The 23,919-nt window shown below is 35.0% G+C and overlaps 2 protein-coding genes across 2 annotated transcripts; one reads left to right on the forward strand and one right to left on the reverse strand.

Moving 5' to 3' along the window:
• The first annotated feature begins 1,371 nt into the window (after positions 1–1,371).
• Positions 1,372–4,176, forward strand: LOC107899082 (serine/threonine-protein phosphatase PP1 isozyme 9). The gene is made up of 4 exons (XM_016824692.2): positions 1,372–2,092; positions 2,601–3,160; positions 3,596–3,787; positions 3,886–4,176. The coding sequence occupies exons 1-4, from the start codon at positions 1,897–1,899 to the stop codon at positions 3,907–3,909; spliced, it is 972 nt and encodes a 323-aa protein (XP_016680181.1). The 5' UTR covers positions 1,372–1,896; the 3' UTR covers positions 3,910–4,176.
• A 92-nt stretch (positions 4,177–4,268) lies between these two features.
• Positions 4,269–6,868, reverse strand: LOC107899083 (uncharacterized). The gene is made up of 5 exons (XM_016824694.2): positions 6,603–6,868; positions 5,744–6,102; positions 5,108–5,442; positions 4,704–4,868; positions 4,269–4,612 (listed from the first exon to the last, which is right to left on the reverse strand). Exons 1-4 carry the CDS (start codon positions 6,709–6,711, stop codon positions 4,742–4,744), a joined length of 930 nt encoding a protein of 309 aa, XP_016680183.2. The 5' UTR covers positions 6,712–6,868; the 3' UTR covers positions 4,269–4,612; positions 4,704–4,741.
• Positions 6,869–23,919: the final 17,051 nt, after the last annotated feature.

The raw sequence follows: 23,919 nt of genomic DNA on the forward strand, positions 1-23,919 counted from the left end.
AAGCTTGAACCCGATCCAGCCTGACTTGTTATTGAGTTTATAATACTTTATATTATGTTAGTTTTATATATTATGTAATTTAGAACACATTAAAAAAAATATCATACTAAATATATAATATTATTCTAATGTAAATATTAAAATAATGTTAAGAGGCTTATATAAAAATAATAATAAATAAAAAGTATATAAAATTATTAAATATTTAAATAATATAACATAAATATTTTTTAAAACAAATTAAAAATTAATATGGACGGACCTAAAATGGGCTTCGGTTAGTCTTTTGCACGGATTTAGACAAAATTTTAAGATCATATTTCGGGCCAAACCAAACTTAAGGTGGGTTTGGATGGGCGATTGAGTGCGGTGCGGTGCGTTTAGCTTACTTTTTGTCTAATGCTACAGTATCTAATCTCACTGCCACTGCTATTTTTACACTAACCACAGGTAGAAGCACCGCCCATTCAAACCCACCCTTAGACAAGCATAAAGTATTTTAATAGATAAATGTCAAAGTTATATATAAATTTTCATCGTAAAATGGTAGTAATTCAATAGTGTTGTTAGTAATTTGTGAAAATTGAATCAAAATTAAAATTTCATATATAAAATCGCACAAAATCAAAGTTTATGTATGACATTGTACATTAGATCAAACTTCATGTACAGTTTTGATATTTATCTCATATAAGAATAAAGCCCAATTGGTAATTTTGTTAATTATATTATATTAAATTTATAATGTCATATATTCAAAGTTCATTAATAGTGTTATAATTGCAGTTTAATTATTAAATCAAACTAAATCACTGGGATTAAAAGTAAATGGATTAAATTTAAAAAATCTAAAGAGTACAGGGACTGATGGCAAAACTAAACCAAATCCTTTCAGGTTTTTGGAAGCTTGAGACAACCAAATTTCACCAGGTCTTTTGCATAAAGCTGAGAAAATATAATATAATAGAGGTAAGTTCTTACATCTTAAGCAAGTTTTAGATAAATACTAAACAACTTAAAGTAAATATAAAGTTACAAGCAATCAAAACCTTAAATCTGGGATTATTAATTTGTTGGCAAATAACATATGTATGTATGTATATATATATTGTCAAGATTGTTTTTCATTTTCCAGTTTATAAAAAACAAAACCCAAAATCTGACAGAAAACTAACAATTTCTGATACCTAATGTACTTGATTAAAATTATGAAGAACTATTATGACCAAACAGCTATAGTTGGAGCCATTTCCATGTTTTCTCTTTAAAGATGGCATAACTCTAATGGCTACCGCCTACCAACGACCCCATTTAGTGGACCCCATCTCTCTACAAGGTTAAATAATCTATGGTTTGATCTTGGGTTAATTTTCTTTCTCTTTATAACTACAAAGGAAGTGTCTCCATTGTATATCTTTTACCTTTTCTGGTGTTTCCTTTTACATCCAAATACCCTTTGCCTTTGAAGTTTGAAGCTTTCAAACTGTTGGCAATGTTGAATCTTTTTTTTTTTTTTTCAAAATATTTGACAGCCAACATCCATGAATTATTGTCTTTCTTCATCAATTTCTTTCCTTTTTGTAAAGGTTGATCCTTTTTATTCTACTCAATTACATAAATTTCTACCCTTTCCTTTTAAAGATTTTATTTTGTCCTTTTTGTTGACCTTTACTTATCTCCCTTTGTTCATGTAAAAAGGGTTTTTTTTTCTTTTTGTGTGTGTTTATTTGTTGAAGTTTCAAACAATACCCTTTTCTTTCTATATATGAATTAAGTCTTTTTTTGGTTCATTTCTTCTTCCTTTCTGTCGATACCCTTTCTTTATAGTATCTCCCAATAAAAAAATTGAAGGGAATTGAGTAGGTGTTTTTATCTCTAAGACTTTGAAGCATAAAAATGATGATGATGACAATGGAAGGAATGATGGATCAGGGTGTATTGGACGATATAATAAGAAGGTTGTTGGAAGGTAAAGGAAGCAAACAGGTTCAGCTTTCTGAAGGAGAGATCCGTCAGCTTTGTGTTAATGCTCGTCAAATCTTCCTTTCACAGCCTAACCTACTTCAGATTCATGCCCCCATTAGAATCTGTGGTCAGCTCTCTCTCTTCTTCTCTCTCTCTTTTCTATCTATTTATGAAATTGCTTATGTTTTTGGCTGTTGTTATTTGAGGAATTGATTGTTTTCCCTGCTAACACTTTGATAGCATCAACTTTTGAAGAGAATTTGAGATAAATTTGTATATTTAGTTCATTTGGATATGGCTTGGTTCTAAACAGTTTGTTTTGAAAGTTCATGGAATGAGAGTTTATTTAGGTTTTTTGGATAAGTCCAATTTGTGTTGAAAATGGTTGTAATGAAGTATATAGCTTGGTTGAATTAGATGAACTTTGTATCCAATTGGGGATTTTTCTTTGGTAATTTGGGAACTAATCTCTTTCCTAAGGAGTTGAGCAGCAAATATTTTGACTCCTATGTTGTTGATGTTGTTATAATGGGATATTTTGTCTTGAACTTCATGCGTATTATGAAAGCAAGCCTGAACTGACCGACTTAACCGACCTTCCGCTCGATAAATTCTAACATATAGGCCTTATACAGGTGATATTCATGGACAATACCAAGATCTCTTAAGACTCTTTGAGTTTGGTGGCTATCCTCCTGCGACAAACTACCTGTTCCTTGGGGACTATGTAGATCGAGGCAAGCAAAGTTTGGAGACGATTTGTTTGCTTTTGGCCTATAAGATACGGTATCCCGACAAAGTTTTTCTCTTAAGGGGAAACCATGAAGATGCGAAGATCAATCGAATTTACGGATTTTATGATGAGTGTAAAAGGCGATTCAATGTTAGGCTTTGGAAAATATTTACAGATTGCTTCAACAGTTTACCAGTGGCTGCACTCGTTGATGAGAAGATACTTTGTATGCACGGAGGGTTGTCTCCAGAGTTGGAAAATTTGGATCAAATAAAGGAAATTCAAAGGCCAACGGAGGTTCCTGATAATGGTCTTCTCTGCGATCTACTTTGGTCCGATCCTGATCCGAAGATCGAGGGCTGGGCAGACAGCGATAGAGGAATTTCATCTACTTTTGGAGCTGATGTAGTTGCTGAATTTTTGGACAAGAGTGACCTTGATCTCATTTGTCGAGGCCATCAGGTAAGCGCGGTTTCTTTCGAGCTAGAACTTTTATGAATGGTTGTAGGTTTGTGTATGCAATGGAACCTTTAAGTTCAAGCTAGAACACTAACCAATCTAGTTTTTGCCTGCATCTATTGCTTAGAAACTCCTATCGAGTTGACCTTCCCCAGAGATTGTTTACAAACTCCGGTCGAGTTAAATGATCTAGCATCTCTTGTCTTTGGTTGCATGGAAATGCTTTTACAATAAAATTTCTTAGCATCAGTATTGCTAAAAGTTTACTTGTCGGAAAAGGCTAGACGATAACATGCATTTCGATATCTAAGATACCACCAGACATTCTTTTGCGACACATGCTCCTGGATTAGCCGTCAAAATATGACCAATATGGTCATTATTAGTTATTTCATTCAATTTGTTTAGATTGAGATTTTTCTAAGTTTTGAATTGCAGGTTGTGGAGGACGGCTACGAGTTCTTTGCTAGCCGAAGATTAGTAACAATATTTTCAGCTCCAAACTATGGTGGAGAGTTTGACAATGCTGGTGCTTTATTGAGTGTTAATGAAGATCTTGTGTGCTCCTTTGAGATACTGAAACCGGCTGATAATAAATCGTTACCAAGCGGTTCTAAGCCCCTGAAGAAGGTACGTATGTCCACCTGAGCAATGCTATCATATGTTGCAGGTTCAGAGAAACATTTAATTGATTATAGTTTCTGTTGTTGTATCTGTATTCTCAACAGCCACCAAAGATGGGGAAGGTTTGATGTTCCATGAATAGGGATTGCTAGGGATGTCATTCTGCTCAAACCCGAAATATGACGAGCTGAATTGAAAAAAAGTTCCGATTACTTCATTGTACGAGTAAACTTCCATAAGATTGCTACTCGCAAACGAAGTCGTCGGAAGAGTCTGTAAATTAACCACCCATTTTCTCTTCTGTGCAGTAACAAATTTGTTTTTGCATTGGACATAGTTTTCTAATCACTATCAGTGTGCAATCTATGGATGGATCTGCCTTGATTTGTGTTGAATATACTTCGTAATCACCCTATTTCTGGTTTCCTTAGGAATCATATACCTTGTTTAACTGCGGTAAAATCAATTGTTCTATGAAAACACCATCTATGAAAACTGTGCTTGAAAGCTACAAATTACGCCTCTTATTGCCTCCCTAAACAAGTTCTTAAAACATCACAAATCATTAAAAGACAGTTATTTCTAAATCTACCCATATCAAGGACAATGATTAACAATATCTAAGTAACTACAACGGAGGATTCAAAGTTTTGGGAAACAGCAAAGACAAACTTTTATTTTTGCTATGATTTCACAATGGAACTGCAAAATTAGGCTTATACTAATGTATAACTTTTGATATATTTGTCTGGTACAAATGGAGGAGGGTTCACAAAAATATTGATCAGTCTAGCATTCGAGCGGAGAAGTGAACTTCGTAGATATGCCAACCTGAAAAAATACCAAAAAGAAATGAAGAAACGCGTAAACAACAGTGGCGGGGAATGAAAACCATTGAAGATTTTAAGTACTGAATACTTACAGATTTCAATATGACATTTCCAAAAACCGCAGAAACGTTCATCTTCGATTCCCTTTCCTATTTCCTTGACTTGAAGTGGGTGTCGGGTTCATCTTGACTTCTAGTCTCCTAGCAGCGCGTTGAATAGCTGCAAGCTTTTGGCGTTGGTTATAGCTCTTTCTTTTGCTGCTCGGTCAATAATATTACGAAAGTAGTAGATGATTATAAGATTTTAATGCAAAAAAGTATCTGAAAAAACTAGACAACCTACAAACAGATTAAATACACTGTGAAGTGAAGTCCACTTAGCATTGAATACTTTTCCAGACATGGATATCCTTCTAGGAAACTTAATAAAACTTGAAAAAAAAAAATTGGATTCCTGGAGGAAAACTTAATGATTCACAAGAAGGAAGTAACAGAACCTTATAAAAAGTAGGCCCGCCGTAAGAACAAGGCCTCCTACTGCCCAAGAAACTCTTTCATTAGATGGCATATCCTGGAGCCACTGCTGGAAATCTTCTAAGAGCCCAGAGTTCCCAGTTTTGTGGGGTTTCTCAGATCGTGAAGCTCCCCATGAATCAGCAATTGAATCAAGACTCGCTTTGCCACCATAACAGGACATTTCTTCAATACCACCATGCATGCCAACGGATTGTTCAACACGGAAACCTGCAGCAAGGCATAATTCTGTTCCATTGGATGCCCATTCAGATGCTCTACCACAAACAAAGTCATTTGCTCCACATGGTGCTAGAACCTGACAGAAAGTTTCTTCATTTGAATTAGATGGGGAATATCTAAATTGAGATACTAAACCAGTATGACACAAAGCAAAACTAAATAAAGCTCCAACGCTCAAACACATTAATGTACAACAGAGAAGATATCCGACTTCATTGAATGATGGGAAGCACCATGAAAGTAACCATCCTAGCTATCAAATTATTACAACCTAAGTGTCGATAGCTCTTCAGAGGATATATTAAAACTTTATAAACACACAACCCTCCCCCGACCCCATTAGTATATGATCTTTACATGGTGACTTAAAAGTCTACCTGTGTCTTTGCATCCATTGAGAAGTAAGCATTAGAGCAGGCCTGAAATACTCTATCACAGAAGGATGTGCATATAAGTGGGGGTCCAGGCTGAACTCCGACTCGTGGATCGCATATGGAACATTCCAGCAATTCCCACAAATGCAAACACTCTTCACTGGCTTCACCTGTTAAAGCCAGCCTCCTAATAGAAAGCAAAGCAGGATGTGTCTGGGCAGCATCACAGCAAGTCTTTTTCCGAAACACCCTACAGAGTGTCAAATCCTTGTGTCCCTTCCCCACCCTTTTAGGAGGTTTCCCCTCAGAAGAGAAGGGCGGAAAGCGACCACCTTGAGATACACAAAGACCACCGGCTTCTCCTGGTAGATAAAAACAAATGAATCTAACATGCTGCAGCTTTGTAGGCAAAATTTAGAACCATAAATTGTTGTATTTAAGGAAGACCATTAAATGAGAAGCTCTTCAAAGTAAAAACACAACATGCTTAAAAGAAATATCTGCAATCTACAGAGTAATCTAACACATACACATGGGTAAATCAGCTAACTTTGAAGCTTAAAATTAACAAACTAAAAAGAAAAAGAAACAAAATACCCCATTATCTAAACCCAAATAAAAGAAACAAAGCCTTGCTAACATCACGGTTCAATTGATTGAGGCCAAAAGAAACCTCCTTTTATCAAAACAACAACAATTAATGCCTAATCTCCAACCCTAAGTCAAGAATGAATAACTTGAAACAAAACCCATAACAGTATCAATAAAAGAAAGAAACCCAATGAAAGAATTTTTGAAGCTAAACGAACACTAATAAAAACAAGAGAAAAAAAAGAAGAGGAAAGAATATATTGTTTGTTACCATAGGAAAAGGGCAGAAGAAGGTTGAAAAGGAGAAGAAATATAAGAAACCCAAGTTCAATGTTATTCATTGCTTTTACTTGTACTCTGATTTTTGAGCTGTGAATCATTGAGAAAACCCAGAGAGGTGGCGGGGATCCTGCATTTACAGTGGTGGAAGAACTGAAAGAAGAAGAAACTGGAAGAGTGGAAGAGATCAATGAGCAGAGACTAAAACAACGTTAGTACTACGCTTGATGTCAAAATAATCTGGTAAGTCGTCCTGGGTTTTCGGGTATTCGTTTGCCCAAGTTTGTATATTTGACCCGTTCAATTAACTGGGCTTTGTCCCACTCCCACCATGCAATACAAACAAACCCGTTTGGAACCCATTTTGACAGGAACGAGATTAAGGTCCCGCTATGGGTTTAGAACATGTTCGGCCTTTTAAGATTAAATTCGACTGAAAGCAGAGCAATAAATATTAAACAACTATATTTACCTGTGTTTGGATTGCATTAAAACAAAAGAAAGAAGAGAAGTTGCAAAAGGAAAAAAAGAAAGGAAAGGAGAGTAACACTCTATTGATGCACAAAGTGAGAGTCGGTGATTCTGGTCGGTTAACTTATTTTAGTACTAGGTGGAGAGTCGCATGTGGGCATAGAGATCCCAGCTTGGTTGATCTAGAGAGGAAGGAGAGGCCTTTGATGAGGAAGAAGATTGGAGAAGAAAAATCCCCTCCCTCCTAAAAGCGAAGCCTGGAAATTTTTTAGACGAAATTAAATTGTATATTTTTATAATAATAAAAATATAATTTTATTATTTTAATAGTTTATATATTTACAATTTTTTAAGGATTGAATTAAATTTTTATCATTTTAAGGGTCAAAGTGTAATTTTACCATTACTAATTTAAAATTTTATAAATTATAAATGAGTCTAAATGTAAAATTTTTCCTTTTAGAGAGGATCGAGCCCCTGCCAACCCCTTAGATTCACCACTGCTCCCTCTCTCGTCTTAAACCCTTTTAGAGGAAAAATAAGAGATTGTCTTTTGTGTCGATCCATTGTAATGATAGTTTATTCATTTAAAGGGCCATAATGTATAAAAGATGTAACAAGTGAACCCTTGATGAGATTTAATAATATTTATATGCATAACAATTGTCCCTCAGTCAAGGGAAAAGTTATAAAGTTACTTTTCTTAAGCTCGTTTTTTCTTTTAGAGGTGTCCTTTTTGGTAAGGACAATCTAATAGTGGAACATTTTTTGAAATATTGTGTAACACCCCAGACACTTGTCTGGTCCGGTCACTGGGCCTAAGCTGTAGGAGGCTACCATACAAAACTTAGATAACATTTTATGTACTTTAAACATGCATGACAGGCCATGCCGTGGACTAGTAAATGATGGATCACTACAATGGATCGATCAGCTATACATAGTATTTTTTAAAGCTAAATTGAGAATTTTTTTCCACATACAACTTTTTCAAAAAGTATGGTGGATTGTTTCGCAAATACCTCTACAATACAATAAGTACTGCGGAAATTGCTAATGTTCATTAAAAACAAAACTTGCATTCATTTTATTTACAAACATCAAGAGAGGACAAGGATAGCCCTTTAAACTCTAACTTGGCTTATTACAAAATAACAATTGCCACTTAGAACAATTATTCAAAATCAAAGGCCTACCATAACATCTAGCGGATAGTGTGACCTTCTTGTTGTTCCGATCTATGAGTTCTGAATGTTCCAAAATCTACAATGTAAAAGTAATTTTGGTGTAAGTATTGAGAATACTTTGTAAGCTCATACAAATTCAATAATCACTTACATCTCGTAATAATTATATAATAAAATAATACGAAATTATAGTTTCCCTATCCACTAACATAGTTCGCCAACAAGGTAAATGCATATATTTTATTAACTATAATATATCGAGTAAGCAACACGATATAATGTCACTCTTCCTGTCAAATTCAATCTCATACCTTTCGTTGATACGGACTTCAACAATATTAATTAATTCTTTCATTTCCCCTCATTTCTTAACTTTCTAACTTCACATTTCACATGTTTTATATTACTCGATGAACATCGTAAAAGAATTCAAAACACAAGTACGCTTCAGTGCAAAGGCTCATTCGAGCTAATCACATACAGAGGTATAAGGTTACCCGTTGTGCTAAATCTTCATCGACACAATAAAAGACTAACCAGGGCTATATGCATGTAAGGTTACCAATCCAGACTAAACCTTTAAAACGACATCAGATTACCCGTCCAAGTTAGATCTGTGTCACATGTATCTTCGAATTTGCAACAAATGTTGGATCTCGGAATCATCAGGAAATAACATGTATCCATGTGTATGAATCTTTTACTAAGTTTATCGGAACACTGTCATTTTGTAATTCCATTCACATTCTTTCATAATAGAATTTAGTATTTTTCTCCTCTCTAAATATACTTAGCAATCAAATCTACTTGCTAAATTTTTAATTGTATAATTTAAAAACAAAAGGAAAGAAAGTTAAATAATGTTCATATTGCATGAACTTACTTGACGGAATGGTAACATACCATGATAAATCCTACTCAACAACCTTTCCTTTTCCACGGTCTTCTCTTTACAAATTCAAATCTTGATCTATAACATAATTTAATTCAATTCTTATCATCCAAATATCATTCATCGTCTTACTGTATTTATAAGTCAATTCAATTCTATCACTTGAAATTCTAAATACTATTCATCAGCTTACAATGCATCTAAACCCTTTTGGACATTCATACTTGAATCTTTATAAATTAAGAATAACAATTCTTCACTTTACCAAGCAAATCTTTTTATATCTAAATTTCTAATCAAATCAATTAACATCAACACCTCAAGCAAGTAACAATGGTAACACTTCAAAACTTCAACAGTTTTGAAAATAGATACACGGGTTAGCTAAATTGAGTTATTACGTTCACAAAAACATAAAACTTATGAGAATCAGACTACAATTTACTTATCATGCAAGGTCGAAAGCTAAGGAGATTCTTAAAGCTTTTCTTTCCTCCTACTATGGTGAGATTTCGAAGAAGAATATGAGAATGAAAATCATTCTCTTTCCTTCCACTGAAATGCTTACTCTCACAATTATCAAAGTGTTATTTTACTAACATTCTAATAGGTGTTCATCCAAATCCACGCATCAACCATCCACTAACATTGAAAGTGGACAATTGCTATATAAAATCTTTTAACTCTTAAAGGTCAAAGATGACTAACTATTACCTTCATTACAATTTAGTCATTAAACTAAAATTTATTATCAAATCAACCAAATTATTAAATCAGATTTTCTCATAATAATATAATAGACTAGTAATCATGAAATATGAAAACTTACAAACTCACCCATCAATAAACGAGGTTCCGAAATCATCGTTTTCAATACCACTGAAATTGAAACGTTACATATTGAAAGCCTAAAAAAGGCAAAAAATCTTATATGAGGATGCAATACATATAGTTCAGGATGGTTAACTCTTTTAATACAGAGCAAAGAGTTGCACCACTTAATTCTTATGCCATGTAACACCCCCTAACCCTAAACTGTCGCCGGAACAGGGTTACGGAGTATTACCGGACAAATCGGATATCTTATAACTATTTCACAAATAAATTACATACATAGCATCCTTGTATCAAATATGTCATATTAGTTCCATTTCATACTTGTAACCAATTTAAACATCATTATACAACTATAATCGCAAGATTATTATTTTTAACCTATACATCACCTTGATACATGCCACATTATCAAAAAAAAGGTTCATCACTAAAATTTTTCTGAGGTCGGGATTGCTCTGGATGCTGGACCGGACACTGGCTTTCTACTAACCTGCGCACGGAAACAACCGTACGCTGAGTATAGGTATACTCAGTGGTATTACCATAATTCAAATTTATAACATTAATAAATAAATTATATACATTCAATAAGCAATATTTCACTATCTCAATTTTATTGGATTTTTCACATCTCATTCCAATAGTTCATTTCAATTCATATACAATTCATTCAATTTATCACTATATTCAATATCAACTCTATTGCAATTTTTACTCATTAATATCATATAACAAAAATTTACTCTTAATTAAATCATGAACTTTGGGTTCATGTCTTCAAATCTCATATCTCGATTTCCAATTCACATATCAATTCACAATTTCACTTTCTCATTTCTTTCCATATCTCAATCAATCACACTTATTCAAATTTTCTCATTTCAATTATTTACCCCTATTAACTTGACTCGGACCTTGGCGGATATACGGATCCAACTAAACACACAAAAATGGCACCTAGTGCCTCATCGGATAGTTCGAAGCAATAAAGTGACATCCACTGTCTCATCGGCAGAGCTGAAGAAAGTTGGTACCCAGTACCTCATCGAAACTATCCGAAGAAATATAGTGACACCCAGTGTCTCGTCGACTCGAGGTCGAAGTATCCCTGAACACTTCCAATCCTATGGCATGCCAACTATATCCGACTCAGTCCGACTAGTTAATAGGGTATTCAAATCATTTTTCTATTTCAAATTCAATTTCGATACAATCACAATTCAATTCAAATTCACTTTCCACTTTCTAATCAATATATAATTCAATACTAATACATTTTCCACTTTTCAATCAATGTACCATCAAATGCTCATATATATTCATACTTCGTTTCAATTTCATTCAATTCGCAATTTCTCAATAAATTTCTCAATCCAATATGCATTTCAATACCACATTAATTCTTTTAATTCAAATCATATCACTAGTAATTTCCATTCAATTCACATACAATTCAATATCATTAAATTCAATATCGATTTTCACCTTATTTTTATTTACTAAACATATTATTCAAAATTCAACAATTGCTATTAATAAATTCAATACCAATACGTATTTATCATTCAATTCAACCTTGATACTTATCTCAATTTGCTTATCATGTATATTAATTTAAATTTTAACAATTAATAATTAAATTTGAATTATGGTAATACTAACCGAAATTTCTCTTGAATCACTCCTTGTCCACCTTCTCATTTCCTTTCTTGGTCAACGACTCTTGCGCGATATTAGCTACGTAATTAAACAATTAAAAATCATTAATACACAATTTCATTTAAATATTTTCATTTATTCCTAAACTTTACCTAAATTTTAATTTAAACCCTTACCAATACTAATTTTATTTTTCCAATCGAACTCCATATTCTCTCTTAATTCTCACTATAAACTCATTTTAACTCTTCAATTTCACCATAAATCCCTAATTTTGAGATTCTTTTAATCCTAACTATTCAAAACTTACACTTTATTTTACAATTAAATCATTTACTAACTTCTAACTTGAAATTAAATCAATTTAACCCCTAATTCATCATCTTTCACAACATGAACCATGTCTTAAAAAAATCTAATATCTTACAAAATTTCAACATAAATCCAAAAATACTTTGTTCTAGGATTCCAAAAAATCAAAATTACAAGAAAAGGGATTAAATTAACTTACCAAATTAACTTTGAACCTTGACACCCCAAATTTTCCTTTTCTCTTCTGAAGTGCTTCTTCTTCTTTGTTGGGCAATAACATGACTTGTCTTCTTTGCCACATTTGATTTTAAGATGCGAGTCAGTACAGGCTTTGTCTATTCTTCTATTACCATGAAGATAGTCCTTGAAGACTTTTCTTCTGTTGCAGATGTCTTCAAGAGCAATAAACGTCTCTTGCTGGATTTCTCCCATGGTCAAATTGAGGATATTTTTATTTTGCCTGTAGAGGTTCTGGTTAATCGCAACTTGAATAGGATCTGGAAGAGATGCGACAACAGCTTGCTTCAAACTTAGTTCTGATCCAAGAGCATAGTAAAGCTTTATCATAGCATAAAAATGCTTAGACAAATCTTTTTTTTTATAGGAGCAACATTTCCTTTTGAAGAATTCTCGCCTTTTGAGTGTCAGCAGATCATCAGGATTACCAATAAAATAACTATGGATAATCCTTATGGCTTGAGAAAAATCTGTTAACACCAAAAACTGTAATTGATCCGCCTGAGTAACTGAGTTCCACCAATCTTTCAACATTCCTGTGAATCTTGAAACAAATTCAGACAGGATGTTATAATGGCTTTCTTCTGTTAGCCTTCTCGTATCAAGCAATGCATGGAACTCTTGTAATCTTTCAGGCCATTTGTTAATTGGAATATCATCCAGCGTGAAAACCATCTTTGTTGTAGAGACATGCGGTGTTGATCTTGCATTTGATGGTTCTCCAGCTTCAGTCATCTCTTCATCTGATGGTTCTTCAACTTTCACACCAGGTGTGGCCATTACTTCTGGCAAATCCTCTATTCCTTCTTCTAAGGAATTATTGGTTTTTTCAATTGATTTTGAATCATAAGGATCTGCTGATCTTTCTGATTCCCCTGAAGAAGATACTGAATCATCTTCTTTTGTAACTGGGGTTGTTTCTGATTCATGTCATTCGGCTATAGATATTTTTGGTAGTATTTTCTGGCTGTAATCCTTTAAAAACCCTATTAAGGGATTAGAAGGATTTTTCTCATTTTGTACCATGAGAGACTTTGACATTAGCTTTGGTGGTGGAGATGTTGGTGGTGAAGAGAATTGACTTTCTTCATCTTCCTGTTTCTCCACTGGCCTTTTGCCTCTAGCCTTTTCTCTTTTCCTTTTTTCTTCCTCCTTTTGTGCTTTGATTTGTTGACACAATTCATAAACTGTGGCCTTCTTCTTTGGCTCTGGTGGAGGGAAAATGATTAGCTGTGTTCCACTTTGTCGAGGACTATCTGTCTGTCTTATAGATGGGAAAAGTTCAATCCTATTTTTCTCCGGTTGTCGTGGTGGCAGCTTCCCGTTTTCTTTCAGGTACTTTATCTGTTCTTTAATATTCTGGATTTCTTTTTCTCTTTGTGCCAGATGAGCGGGACCATGCTATTCTCCTCAACAAGTTCCAGCAAATTATTTTTCATTTTGGAATAATGCTTTCTGAAAAGAAGATGTAGATCAACAAGCAGGAGATTGAGTTTCTTGGAATGATCATCAAAGATGGAAGATATCAGCCAAATCCAAACATTGCAGAAGAATTGAAGAAATTTCCTGACAAAAACCTCACCCAGAAATAAGTCCAACAATTTCTTGGGATAGTTAATTATCTTAGGGATTTTGTTCCCAAGATAGCCAAATTAACAAATCCTTTGAGAAAGATGCTCAAAAAAGATCCACCTCCCTAGAAGTCCAAACAAACAAAAGCTGTCCGACAGATCAAGGAGAAAACAGCATGTTTGCCACCACTACAGATCCCATTCAGTGATAAAAGAATTTTGCAGACTGATGCAAGTGACAGATACTGGGGAGCAATACTCTTTGAAGAAAAAAATGGAAAAATATGACTTTGCGGATACAAGAGTGGAAGATTTAGAGATGCAGAAATCCATTATCACTCTACCTTTAAGGAAATTCTTGCTGTGAAATATGGAATTACTAAATTCCAATTTCATTTAACAGGATATCATTTCCTTGTTGAGATGGATGTGTCATCTTTTCCAAAAATGCTCAAGTTTAAATAGAAGGAAGTTCCACATTCTCAACTTCTTAGATGGGCAGAATGGTTTTCCAGATTCTCCTTTGAGGTTGTACACATTAAAGGCAAGGATAAGGTTCTTGCAGATATCCTTACTAGATTACCTGAAAATGAAACCCAAACTCCAAAACCCATTGAAGTCTTCATGTTTCAACCTTCCTCTTCCTCAAAAGGAAAAAAGAAACAATTTCAACAAACACCTTCACCTTTTTCCCTTCCTTGTAAACCAAATTCCCATCCAGAACACCCTCTAGAAGTTTTAAGTCTAATCCTAGAAAAGAAATTCCATAAAGAAGCCATGAACATGATGCTTTCTTATCAATTAGACGTCTTTAGGAATTTCGGATGATTATTTCTTAAGCCTTTAGGCCTACATCCTGATTACCCATTTATAAACCCAATCAAGTTCCAGTTTGGTGAGTTTCCTGAAGAATTAAAATGGATGTTCTGGTATTTAACTTATCTCTTTCACATAGGGATTGAGTTCTTTATGCCTGACCTCCAACACTTCTTAACAATGGCAGTCCGCAATGAAGAAGCTCCTGAGATGAAAAACCTGGCCACATTTTTAAAATGGTTCTATCCTTTAAAATATTGGGTAGATATACTCATGTTTGAGTTTCTCAAAAATACCCGTATCCAGTGGATAGTAATCATTTTCTATAAACCTCAATACTTCACGCAAAATGGACCAGCAACACAATTAGTCTCTCTTCCTAGCTCCTGGATCCATAAAACATACTTTGAAGAAGTTTATGAGAATCCTTTTGATCTCAAGAAGCTACAAAAATATCTGTGTCATATTAACAAGATTATTCCTTCAGAAATATGGCCCTCGGGAGAGTCATCAGCACCATGGGATGTTCAAAGGAATCCACCGACACCCTATCAGAACCAATTGAAAGAAGCCCTGAATGAATATTGGTCCAACATACCAGATCCAAAAGAATGGTCTCAAGATTATCCCATGCATTGCAGCCAGATAATTCAAGACACACATATCTGAAAGATATACATGAAGAGGGACCAAGTGAAAAAGGACCAAGTGTTTCAAAAGCTCCACTTCCCAAAAGCAATAATGATGATGGGCAGGTGAGTAAGAAGCAAGAGATCAGCAATTAACGATTTATAACAGCAGGTATGCTATGCCAAAACACAGGCCTTTCATCTCTTTTTTGGCCATCAACAAGGCACTGCCTTTTAGCTGTTAAAATTCTTTAATCACTGAACTCCTTCTTCAAACTCAACTGAACTTAATAGTATCTTCTATCAGGTTTAATTTCTGATGTGCAAGATCCATAAGTATGGCAAGCACAGAGCATACTCTTAAACTCATGAGATATTTTCCTTCATAGAAATTCTATTTTTAAGTAAGAAGAGATGAGAGAGGTTTAGAAAGCCATAGATTTATGAAACTCGTCTGGGTTTTATTTCAAAGGTAGTTCTTGTGTTACAACTGACACTTCTCCATCCTTATATAGAGGAGGATATAGATAAGCAGATAAGAAGGAATCTGCTTTTACACCACTCATTAAAGCAAAAAACATGGCTCAGCATATTTTACAAAAGTAAAGAGACACAACTAGAAGTAGATAAGGAGGAATCTGCTTTATCTACTTTTATACTATTGACACGTCTGTATCCGTGTCATAATCTGTGTCAATATCAGAAGTAATATTGAGTTCCTCTATTTTCTGTCTTTTCTTTTCACGGGCTCTGTAACTCCTAAGCTCCAACCTTTCAATTCTTCTTTCCAGGTCATCTGGTGGTATCACATCATCATTATTGCTTTTGGGAAGTGGAGCTTTTGAAACACTTGGTCCTTTTTCACTTGGTCCCTCTTCATGTATATCTTTCCAGATATGTGTGCCTTGAATTATCTGGCTGCAATGCATGGGATAATCTTGAGACCATTCTTTTGGATCTGGTATGTTGGACCAATATTCATTCAGGGCTTCTTTCAATTGGTTCTGATAGGGTGTCGGTGGATTCCTTTGAACATTCCATGGTGCTGATGACTCTCTCGAGGGCCATATTTCTGAAGGAATAATCTTGTTGATCTAACACAGATATTTTTGTAGGTTCTTGAGATCAAAAGGATTCTCATAAACCTCTTCAAAGTATGTTTTATGGATCCAGGAGCTAGGAAGGGAGGCTAATTGTGTTGCTAGTCCATTTTGCATAAAGTATTGAGGTTTATAGAAAATGATTACTATCCACTGGATACGGGTATTTTTTAGAAACTCAAACATGAGCATATCTACCCAATATTCTAAAGGATAGAACCATTTTAAAAATGTGGCCAGGTTTTTCATCTCAGGAGCTTCTTCATTGCGGACTGCCATTGTTAAGAAGTGTTGGAGGTCAGGCATAAAGAACTCAATCCCTATGTGAAAGAAATGAGTTAAATACCAGAACATCCATTTTAATTCTTCAGGAAACTCACCAAACTGGAACTTGATTGCGTTTATAAATGGGTAATCAGGATGTAGGCCTAAAGGCTTAAGAAATAATCCTCCGAAATTCCTAAAGACGTCTAATTGATAAGAAAGCATCATGTTCATGGCTTCTTTATGGAATTTCTTTTCTAGGATTAGACTTAAAACTTCTGGAGGGTGTTCTGGATGGGAATTTGGTTTACAGGGAAGGGAAAAAGGTGAAGGTGTTTGTTGAAATTGTTTCTTTTTTCCTTTTGAGGAAGAGGAAGGTTGAAACATGAAGACTTCAATGGGTTTTGGAGTTTGGGTTTCATTTTTAGGTAATCTAGTAAGGATATCTGCAAGAACATTATCCTTGCCTTTAATGTGTACAACCTCAAAGGAGAATCTGGAAAACCATTCTGCCCATCTAAGAAGTTGTGAATGTGGAACTTCCTTCTGTTTAAACTTGAGCATTTTTGGAAAAGATGACATATCCATCTCAACAAGGAAATGATATCCTGTTAAATGAAATTGGAATTTAGTAATTCCATATTTCACAGCAAGAATTTCCTTAAAGGTAGAGTGATAATGGATTTCTGCATCTGTAAATCTTCCACTCTTATATCCACAAAGTCGTATTTTTCCATTTTTTTCTTCAAAGAGTATTGCTCCCCAGTATCTGTCACTTGCATCAGTCTGCAAAATTCTTTTGTCACTGAATGGGATCTGTAGTGGTGGCAAACATGCTGTTTTCTCCTTGATCTGTCGGACAGCTTTTGTTTGTTTGGACTTCCAAGCAGGTGGATCTTTTTTTAGCATCTTTCTCAAAGGATTTGTTAATTTGGCTATCTTGGGAACAAAATCCCTAAGATAATTAACTATCCCAAGAAATTGTTGGACTTGTTTCTGGGTGAGGTTTTTGTCAGGAAATTTCTTCAATTCTTCTGCAATGTTTGGATTTGGCTGATATCTTCCATCTTTGATAATCATTCCAAGAAACTCAATCTCCTGCTTGTTGATCTACATCTTCTTTTCAGAAAGCATTATTCCAAAATTAAGAATAATTTGCTGGAACTTGTTGAGGAGAATAGCATTATTCCACTCTTATATCCGCAAAGTCGTCTTTTTCCATTTTTTATTTCAAAGGTAGTTCTTGTGTTGCAACTGACACTTCTCCATCCTTATATAGAGGAGGGTTGAGATAAGCAGATAAGAAAGAATATGCTTTTACACCACTCATTAAAGCAAACAACTTGACTCAGCATATTTTACCAAAGTAAAGAGACACAACTAGAAGTAGATAAGGAGGAATCAGATTTATCTACTTTTATACTATTGACACGTCTGTATCTGTGTCATAATCTGTGTCAATATCAGAAGTATTATTGAGTTCCTCTATTTTCTGTCTTTTCTTTTCACGGGCTCTCTAACTCCTAAGCTCCAACCTTTCAATTCTTCTTTCCAGGTCATCTGGTGGTATCACATCATCATTATTGCTTTTGGGAAGTGGAGCTTTTGAAACACTTGGTCCTTTTTCACTTGGTCCCTCTTCATGTATATCTTTCCAGATATGTGTGCCTTAAATTATCTGGCTGCAATGCATGGGATAATCTTGAGACCATTCTTTTGGATCTGGTATGTTGGACCAATATTCATTCAGGGCTTCTTTCAATTGGTTCTGATAGGGTGTCGGTGGATTCCTTTGAACATCCCATGGTGCTGATAACTCTCCCGAGAGCCATATTTCTGAAGGAATAATCTTGTTGATCTGACACAGATATTTTTGTAGCTTCTTGAGATCAAAAGGATTCTCATAAACCTCTTCAAAGTATGTTTTATGGATCCAGGAGCTAGGAAGGGAGGCTAATTGTGTTGCTGGTCCATTTTGCATGAAGTATTGAGGTTTATAGAAAATGATTACTATCCACTGGATACGGGTATTTTTTAGAAACTCAAACATGAGCATATCTACCCAATATTCTAAAGGATAGAACCATTTTAAAAATGTGGCCAAGTTTTTCATCTCAGGAGCTTCTTCATTGCGAACTGCCATTGTTAAGAAGTGTTGGAGGTCAGGCATAAAGAACTCAATCCCTATGTGAAAGATATGAGTTAAATACTAGAACATCCATTTTAATTCTTCAGGAAACTCACCAAACTGGAACTTGATTGCGTTTATAAATGGGTAATCAGGATGTAGGCTTAAAGGCTTAAGAAATAATCCTCCGAAATTCCTAAAGACGTCTAATTGATAAGAAAGCATCATGTTTATGGCTTCTTTATGGAATTTCTTTTCTAGGATTAGACTTAAAACTTCTGGAGGGTGTTCTGGATGGGAATTTGGTTTACAGAGAAGGGAAAAAGGTGAAGGTGTTTGTTGAAATTGTTTCTTTTTTCCTTTTGAGGAAGAGGAAGGTTGAAACATGAAGACTTCAATGGGTTTTGGAGTTTGGGTTTCATTTTCAGGTAATCTAATAAGGATATCTGCAAGAACATTATCCTTGCCTTTAATGTGTACAACCTCAAAGGAGAATCTGGAAAACCATTCTGCCCATTTAAGAAGTTGTGAATGTGGAACTTCCTTCTGTTTAAACTTGAGCATTTTTGGAAAAGATGACATATCCATCTCAACAAGGAAATGATATCCTGTTAAATGAAATTGGAATTTAGTAATTCCATATTTCACAGCAAGAATTTCCTTAAAGGTAGAGTGATAATGGATTTCTGCATCTCTAAATCTTCCACTCTTATATCCGCAAAGTCGTATTTTTCCATTTTTTTCTTCAAAGAGTATTGCTCCCCAGTATCTGTCACTTGCATCAGTCTGTAAAATTCTTTTGTCACTGAATGGGATCTGTAGTGGTGGCAAACATGCTATTTTCTCCTTGATCTGTCGGACAGCTTTTGTTTGTTTGGACTTCCAGGGAGGTGGATCTTTTTTTAGCATCTTTCTCAAAGGATTTGTTAATTTGGCTATCTTGGGAACAAAATCCCTAAGATAATTAACTATCCCAAGAAATTGTTGGACTTGTTTCTGGGTGAGGTTTTTGTCGGGAAATTTCTTCAATTCTTCTGCAATGTTTGGATTTGGTTGATATCTTCCATCTTTGATGATCATTCCAAGAAATTCAATCTCCTGCTTGTTGATCTGTATCTTCTTTTCAGAAAGCATTATTCCAAAATTAAGAATAATTTGCTGGAACTTGTTGAGGAGAATAGCATTATTCCACTCTTATATCCGCAAAGTCGTCTTTTTCCATTTTTTATTTCAAAGGTAGTTCTTGTGTTACAACTGACACTTCTCCATCCTTATATAGAGGAGGATTGAGATAAGCAGATAAGAATGAATATGCTTTTACACCACTCATTAAAGCAAACAACATGACTCAGCATATTTTACCAAAGTAAAGAGACACAACTAGAAGTAGATTAGGAGGAATCAGATTTATCTACTTTTATACTATTGACACGTCTGTATCTGTGTCATAATCTGTGTCAATATCAGAAGTAATATTGAGTTCCTCTATTTTCTGTCTTTTCTTTTCACGGGCTCTGTAACTCCTAAGCTCCAACCTTTCAATTCTTCTTTCCAGGTCATCTGGTGGTATCACATCATCATTATTGCTTTTGAGAAGTGGAGCTTTTGAAACACTTGGTCCTTTTTCACTTGGTCCCTCTTCATGTATATCTTTCCAGATATGTGTGCCTTGAATTATCTGGCTGCAATGCATGGGATAATCTTGAGACCATTCTTTTGGATCTGGTATGTTGGACCAATATTCATTCAGGGCTTCTTTCAATTGGTTCTGATAGGGTGTCGGTGGATTCCTTTGAACATCCCATGGTGCTGATGACTCTCCCGAGAGCCATATTTCTGAAGGAATAATCTTGTTGATCTGACACAGATATTTTTGTAGCTTCTTGAGATCAAAAGGATTCTCATAAACCTCTTCAAAGTATGTTTTATGGATCCAGGAGCTAGGAAGGGAGGCTAATTGTGTTGCTGGTCCATTTTGCATAAAGTATTGAGGTTTATAGAAAATGATTACTATCCACTGGATACGGGTATTTTTTAAAAACTCAAACATGAGCATATCTACCCAATATTCTAAAGGATAGAACCATTTTAAAAATGTGGCCAGGTTTTTCATCTCAGGAGCTTCTTCATTGCGGACTGCCATTGTTAAGAAGTGTTGAGGTCAGGCATAAAGAACTCAATCCCTATGTGAAAGAGATGAGTTAAATACCAGAACATCCATTTTAATTCTTCAGGAAACTCACCAAACTGGAACTTGATTGCGTTTATAAATGGGTAATCAGGATGTAGGCCTAAAGGCTTAAGAAATAATCCTCCGAAATTCCTAAAGACGTCTAATTGATAAGAAAGCATCATGTTCATGGCTTCTTTATAGAATTTCTTTTCTAGGATTAGACTTAAAACTTCTGGAGGGTGTTCTGGATGGGAATTTGGTTTACAGGGAAGGGAAAAAGGTGAAGGTGTTTGTTGAAATTGTTTCTTTTTTCCTTTTGAGGAAGAGGAAGGTTGAAACATGAAGACTTCAATGGGTTTTGGAGTTTGGGTTTCATTTTCAGGTAATCTAGTAAGGATATCTGCAAGAACATTATCCTTGCCTTTAATGTGTACAACCTCAAAGGAGAATCTGGAAAACCATTCTGCCCATCTAAGAAGTTGTGAATGTAGAACTTTCTTCTGTTTAAACTTGAGCATTTTTGGAAAAGATGACACATCCATCTCAAAAAGGAAATGATATCCTGTTAAATGAAATTGGAATTTAGTAATTCCATATTTCACAGTAAGAATTTCCTTAAAGGTAGAGTGATAATGGATGTCTGCATCTGTAAATCTTCCACTCTTATATCCGCAAAGTCGTATTTTTCCATTTTTTTTCTTCAAAGAGTATTGCTCCCCAGTATCTGTCACTTGCATCAGTCTGCAAAATTCTTTTGTCACCGAATGGGATCTGTAGTGGTGGCAAACATGCTGTTTTCTCCTTGATCTGTCGGACAGCTTTTGTTTGTTTGGACTTCCAGGGAGGTGGATCTTTTTTTAGCATCTTTCTCAAAGGATTTGTTAATTTGGCTATCTTGGGAACAAAATCCCTAAGATAATTAACTATCCCAAGAAATTGTTGGACTTGTTTCTAGGTGAGGTTTTTGTCAGGAAATTTCTTCAATTCTTTTGCAATGTTTAGATTTGGCTGATATCTTCCATCTTTGATGATCATTCCAAGAAACTCAATCTCCTGCTTGTTGATCTGCATCTTCTTTTCAGAAAGCATTATTCCAAAATTAAGAATAATTTGCTGGAACTTGTTGAGGAGAATAGCATGGTCCCGCTCATCAGGGCTGTAAAGAAGGATATCATCAATGTAAATCAAGGCTTGATCCATAATAGGCTGGAAGATTCTGATCATGGCCTTTTGAAATTTTTAAGGGGCCGTTTTGAGTCCAAAGGGCATTACAGTCCACTGGTAATGTTTGTTTGGAATGCAAAAACCAGTTTTGGGCCTGTCTTCAGGATCTATACCCCATTGCCAAAATCCTTCTTTTAAGTCAAATTTTGAAAAAATCTGGGCCTTCGCAAGACTTGAAAATATGCAATTTCTATTGGGTAAAGGGAATTTATCGTCTTGGAGAAAATGATTGAGAGGTTGGTAATTTATTACCAATCTTAGCTTTCCATTAGCTTGCTCGGATCTCTTGTTGACATAGAATGCTTCACATGCCCATTGTGAATCTGAGTCTTCTATCAATCCTTTTGTCTGCAATTGTTGACATTCTTGTTCAGCTAATTTGAGATGATCTGGATTCATCCCAACATGACTAGCTTTAGTAGGATTAATGTCTTCATTTTTCTTGAAAGGAAGTTTGATGAAGAATTCTGAATTTTTCCATAGAGGATGGTCGCATTTTTTCAGAAAATCTGAATGCGAGTCTGCACGTGCTTTTTGTCTTAATTCTTCAACAACTTCTTGAATTTTGTCAGCATTAATTGAGAACAACCTGGGAATTGGTACATAAGGTTTAAACATTTGCTTGTACCTTATACCATCTGGGAGAATTCTTAATTGTTTGGCTTTGAGATATAAATCAAAACCAACAATAAGATTTTTTCCAGGAAGCTTTGATCCCAGTATTGTTGTGGTAATGGAACAAGTAGGAAAGAACTGGATCTTGATAGACTTGCTTCTCAGGTTTGTTGTGAAAACCTTTCCTGATGCTGAGCTAAAATATCTGGTATGGGGCTCCCAGTATTCTTCTGGCAGAATTTCTGGATTCATGATGGATTCTGCGGCTCCAGTATCAATGAAGGCAATTACAGTAATAGGTTTACTGTATTTGCTCATATAGATAGAAACTGGAATGTGGGGAGCTGTAATCTCTGTGGAGGCAACAACTTGAGAGATGTCTGAGAGAGAGTAACAATCCCTTGATGGTTGTATCATTAATGATGAATCTAATGAGGAGAATTCTGAGTCTTTTGAATCACTGGTTGCAAAGCTTTGAATAGCACATATTGACAGATCATTTGGCTCATCATCAATAGAAAATAAAGACTCTATATCATCTTGATCAGTTATTTTGATTCCCGATCTTTGCTGGATTTGTCTGATCATCTTTGCTCCTTTCTTGTTTTTTGGACAGTCTTTTGCAAAGTGACCTTTTCTGTTGCAGATGTAACATCTTATGGATTTGGCTTTCTTAGAGAACTTCTTTTTTTTTCTTGAGATATCTCCATCTAAATTTCTTTTGAGATTTCAGTTTTCTGGCTCCCTTTTCTCTTCTGAAGTGCTTCTTCTTCTTTGTTGGGCAATAACATGACTTGTCTTCTTTGCCACATTTGATTTTAATATGCGAGTCAGTACAGGCTTTGTCTATTCTTCTATCACCATGAAGATAGTCCTTGAAGACTTTTCTTCTGTTGCAGATGTCTTCAAGAGCAATAAACGTCTCTTGCTGGATTTCTCCCATGGTCAAATTGAGGATATTTTTATTTTGCTTGTAGAGGTTCTGGTTAATCGCAACTTGAATAGGATCTGGAAGAGATGCGACAACAGCTTGCTTCAAACTTGGTTCTGATCCAAGAGCTTAGTAAAGCTTCATCATAGCATATAAATGCTTAGACAAATCTTTTTTCTGATAGGAGCAACATTTTCTTTTGAAGAATTCTCGCCTTTTGAGTGTCAGCAGATCATCAGGATTACCAATAAAATAACTATGGA

The sequence above is a fragment of the Gossypium hirsutum genome, chromosome D08, assembly GCF_007990345.1.
Source record: "Gossypium hirsutum isolate 1008001.06 chromosome D08, Gossypium_hirsutum_v2.1, whole genome shotgun sequence".
Classification (NCBI taxonomy): Eukaryota; Viridiplantae; Streptophyta; class Magnoliopsida; order Malvales; family Malvaceae; genus Gossypium; species Gossypium hirsutum.

Coding starts and splice junctions, on each gene's coding strand:
- LOC107899082 (XM_016824692.2), top strand. CDS start 1,897: ATGATGATGATGACAATGGAAGGAATGATGGATCAGGGTGTATTGGAC. Junction 2,093..2,600: donor TGCCCCCATTAGAATCTGTG/GTCAGCTCTCTC, acceptor GGCCTTATACAG/GTGATATTCATGGACAATAC. Junction 3,788..3,885: donor GTTCTAAGCCCCTGAAGAAG/GTACGTATGTCC, acceptor TATTCTCAACAG/CCACCAAAGATGGGGAAGGT.
- LOC107899083 (XM_016824694.2), bottom strand. CDS start 6,711: ATGATTCACAGCTCAAAAATCAGAGTACAAGTAAAAGCAATGAATAAC. Junction 6,103..6,602: donor TCTTCTGCCCTTTTCCTATG/GTAACAAACAAT, acceptor TTTATCTACCAG/GAGAAGCCGGTGGTCTTTGT. Junction 5,443..5,743: donor CAATGGATGCAAAGACACAG/GTAGACTTTTAA, acceptor ACTTTCTGTCAG/GTTCTAGCACCATGTGGAGC.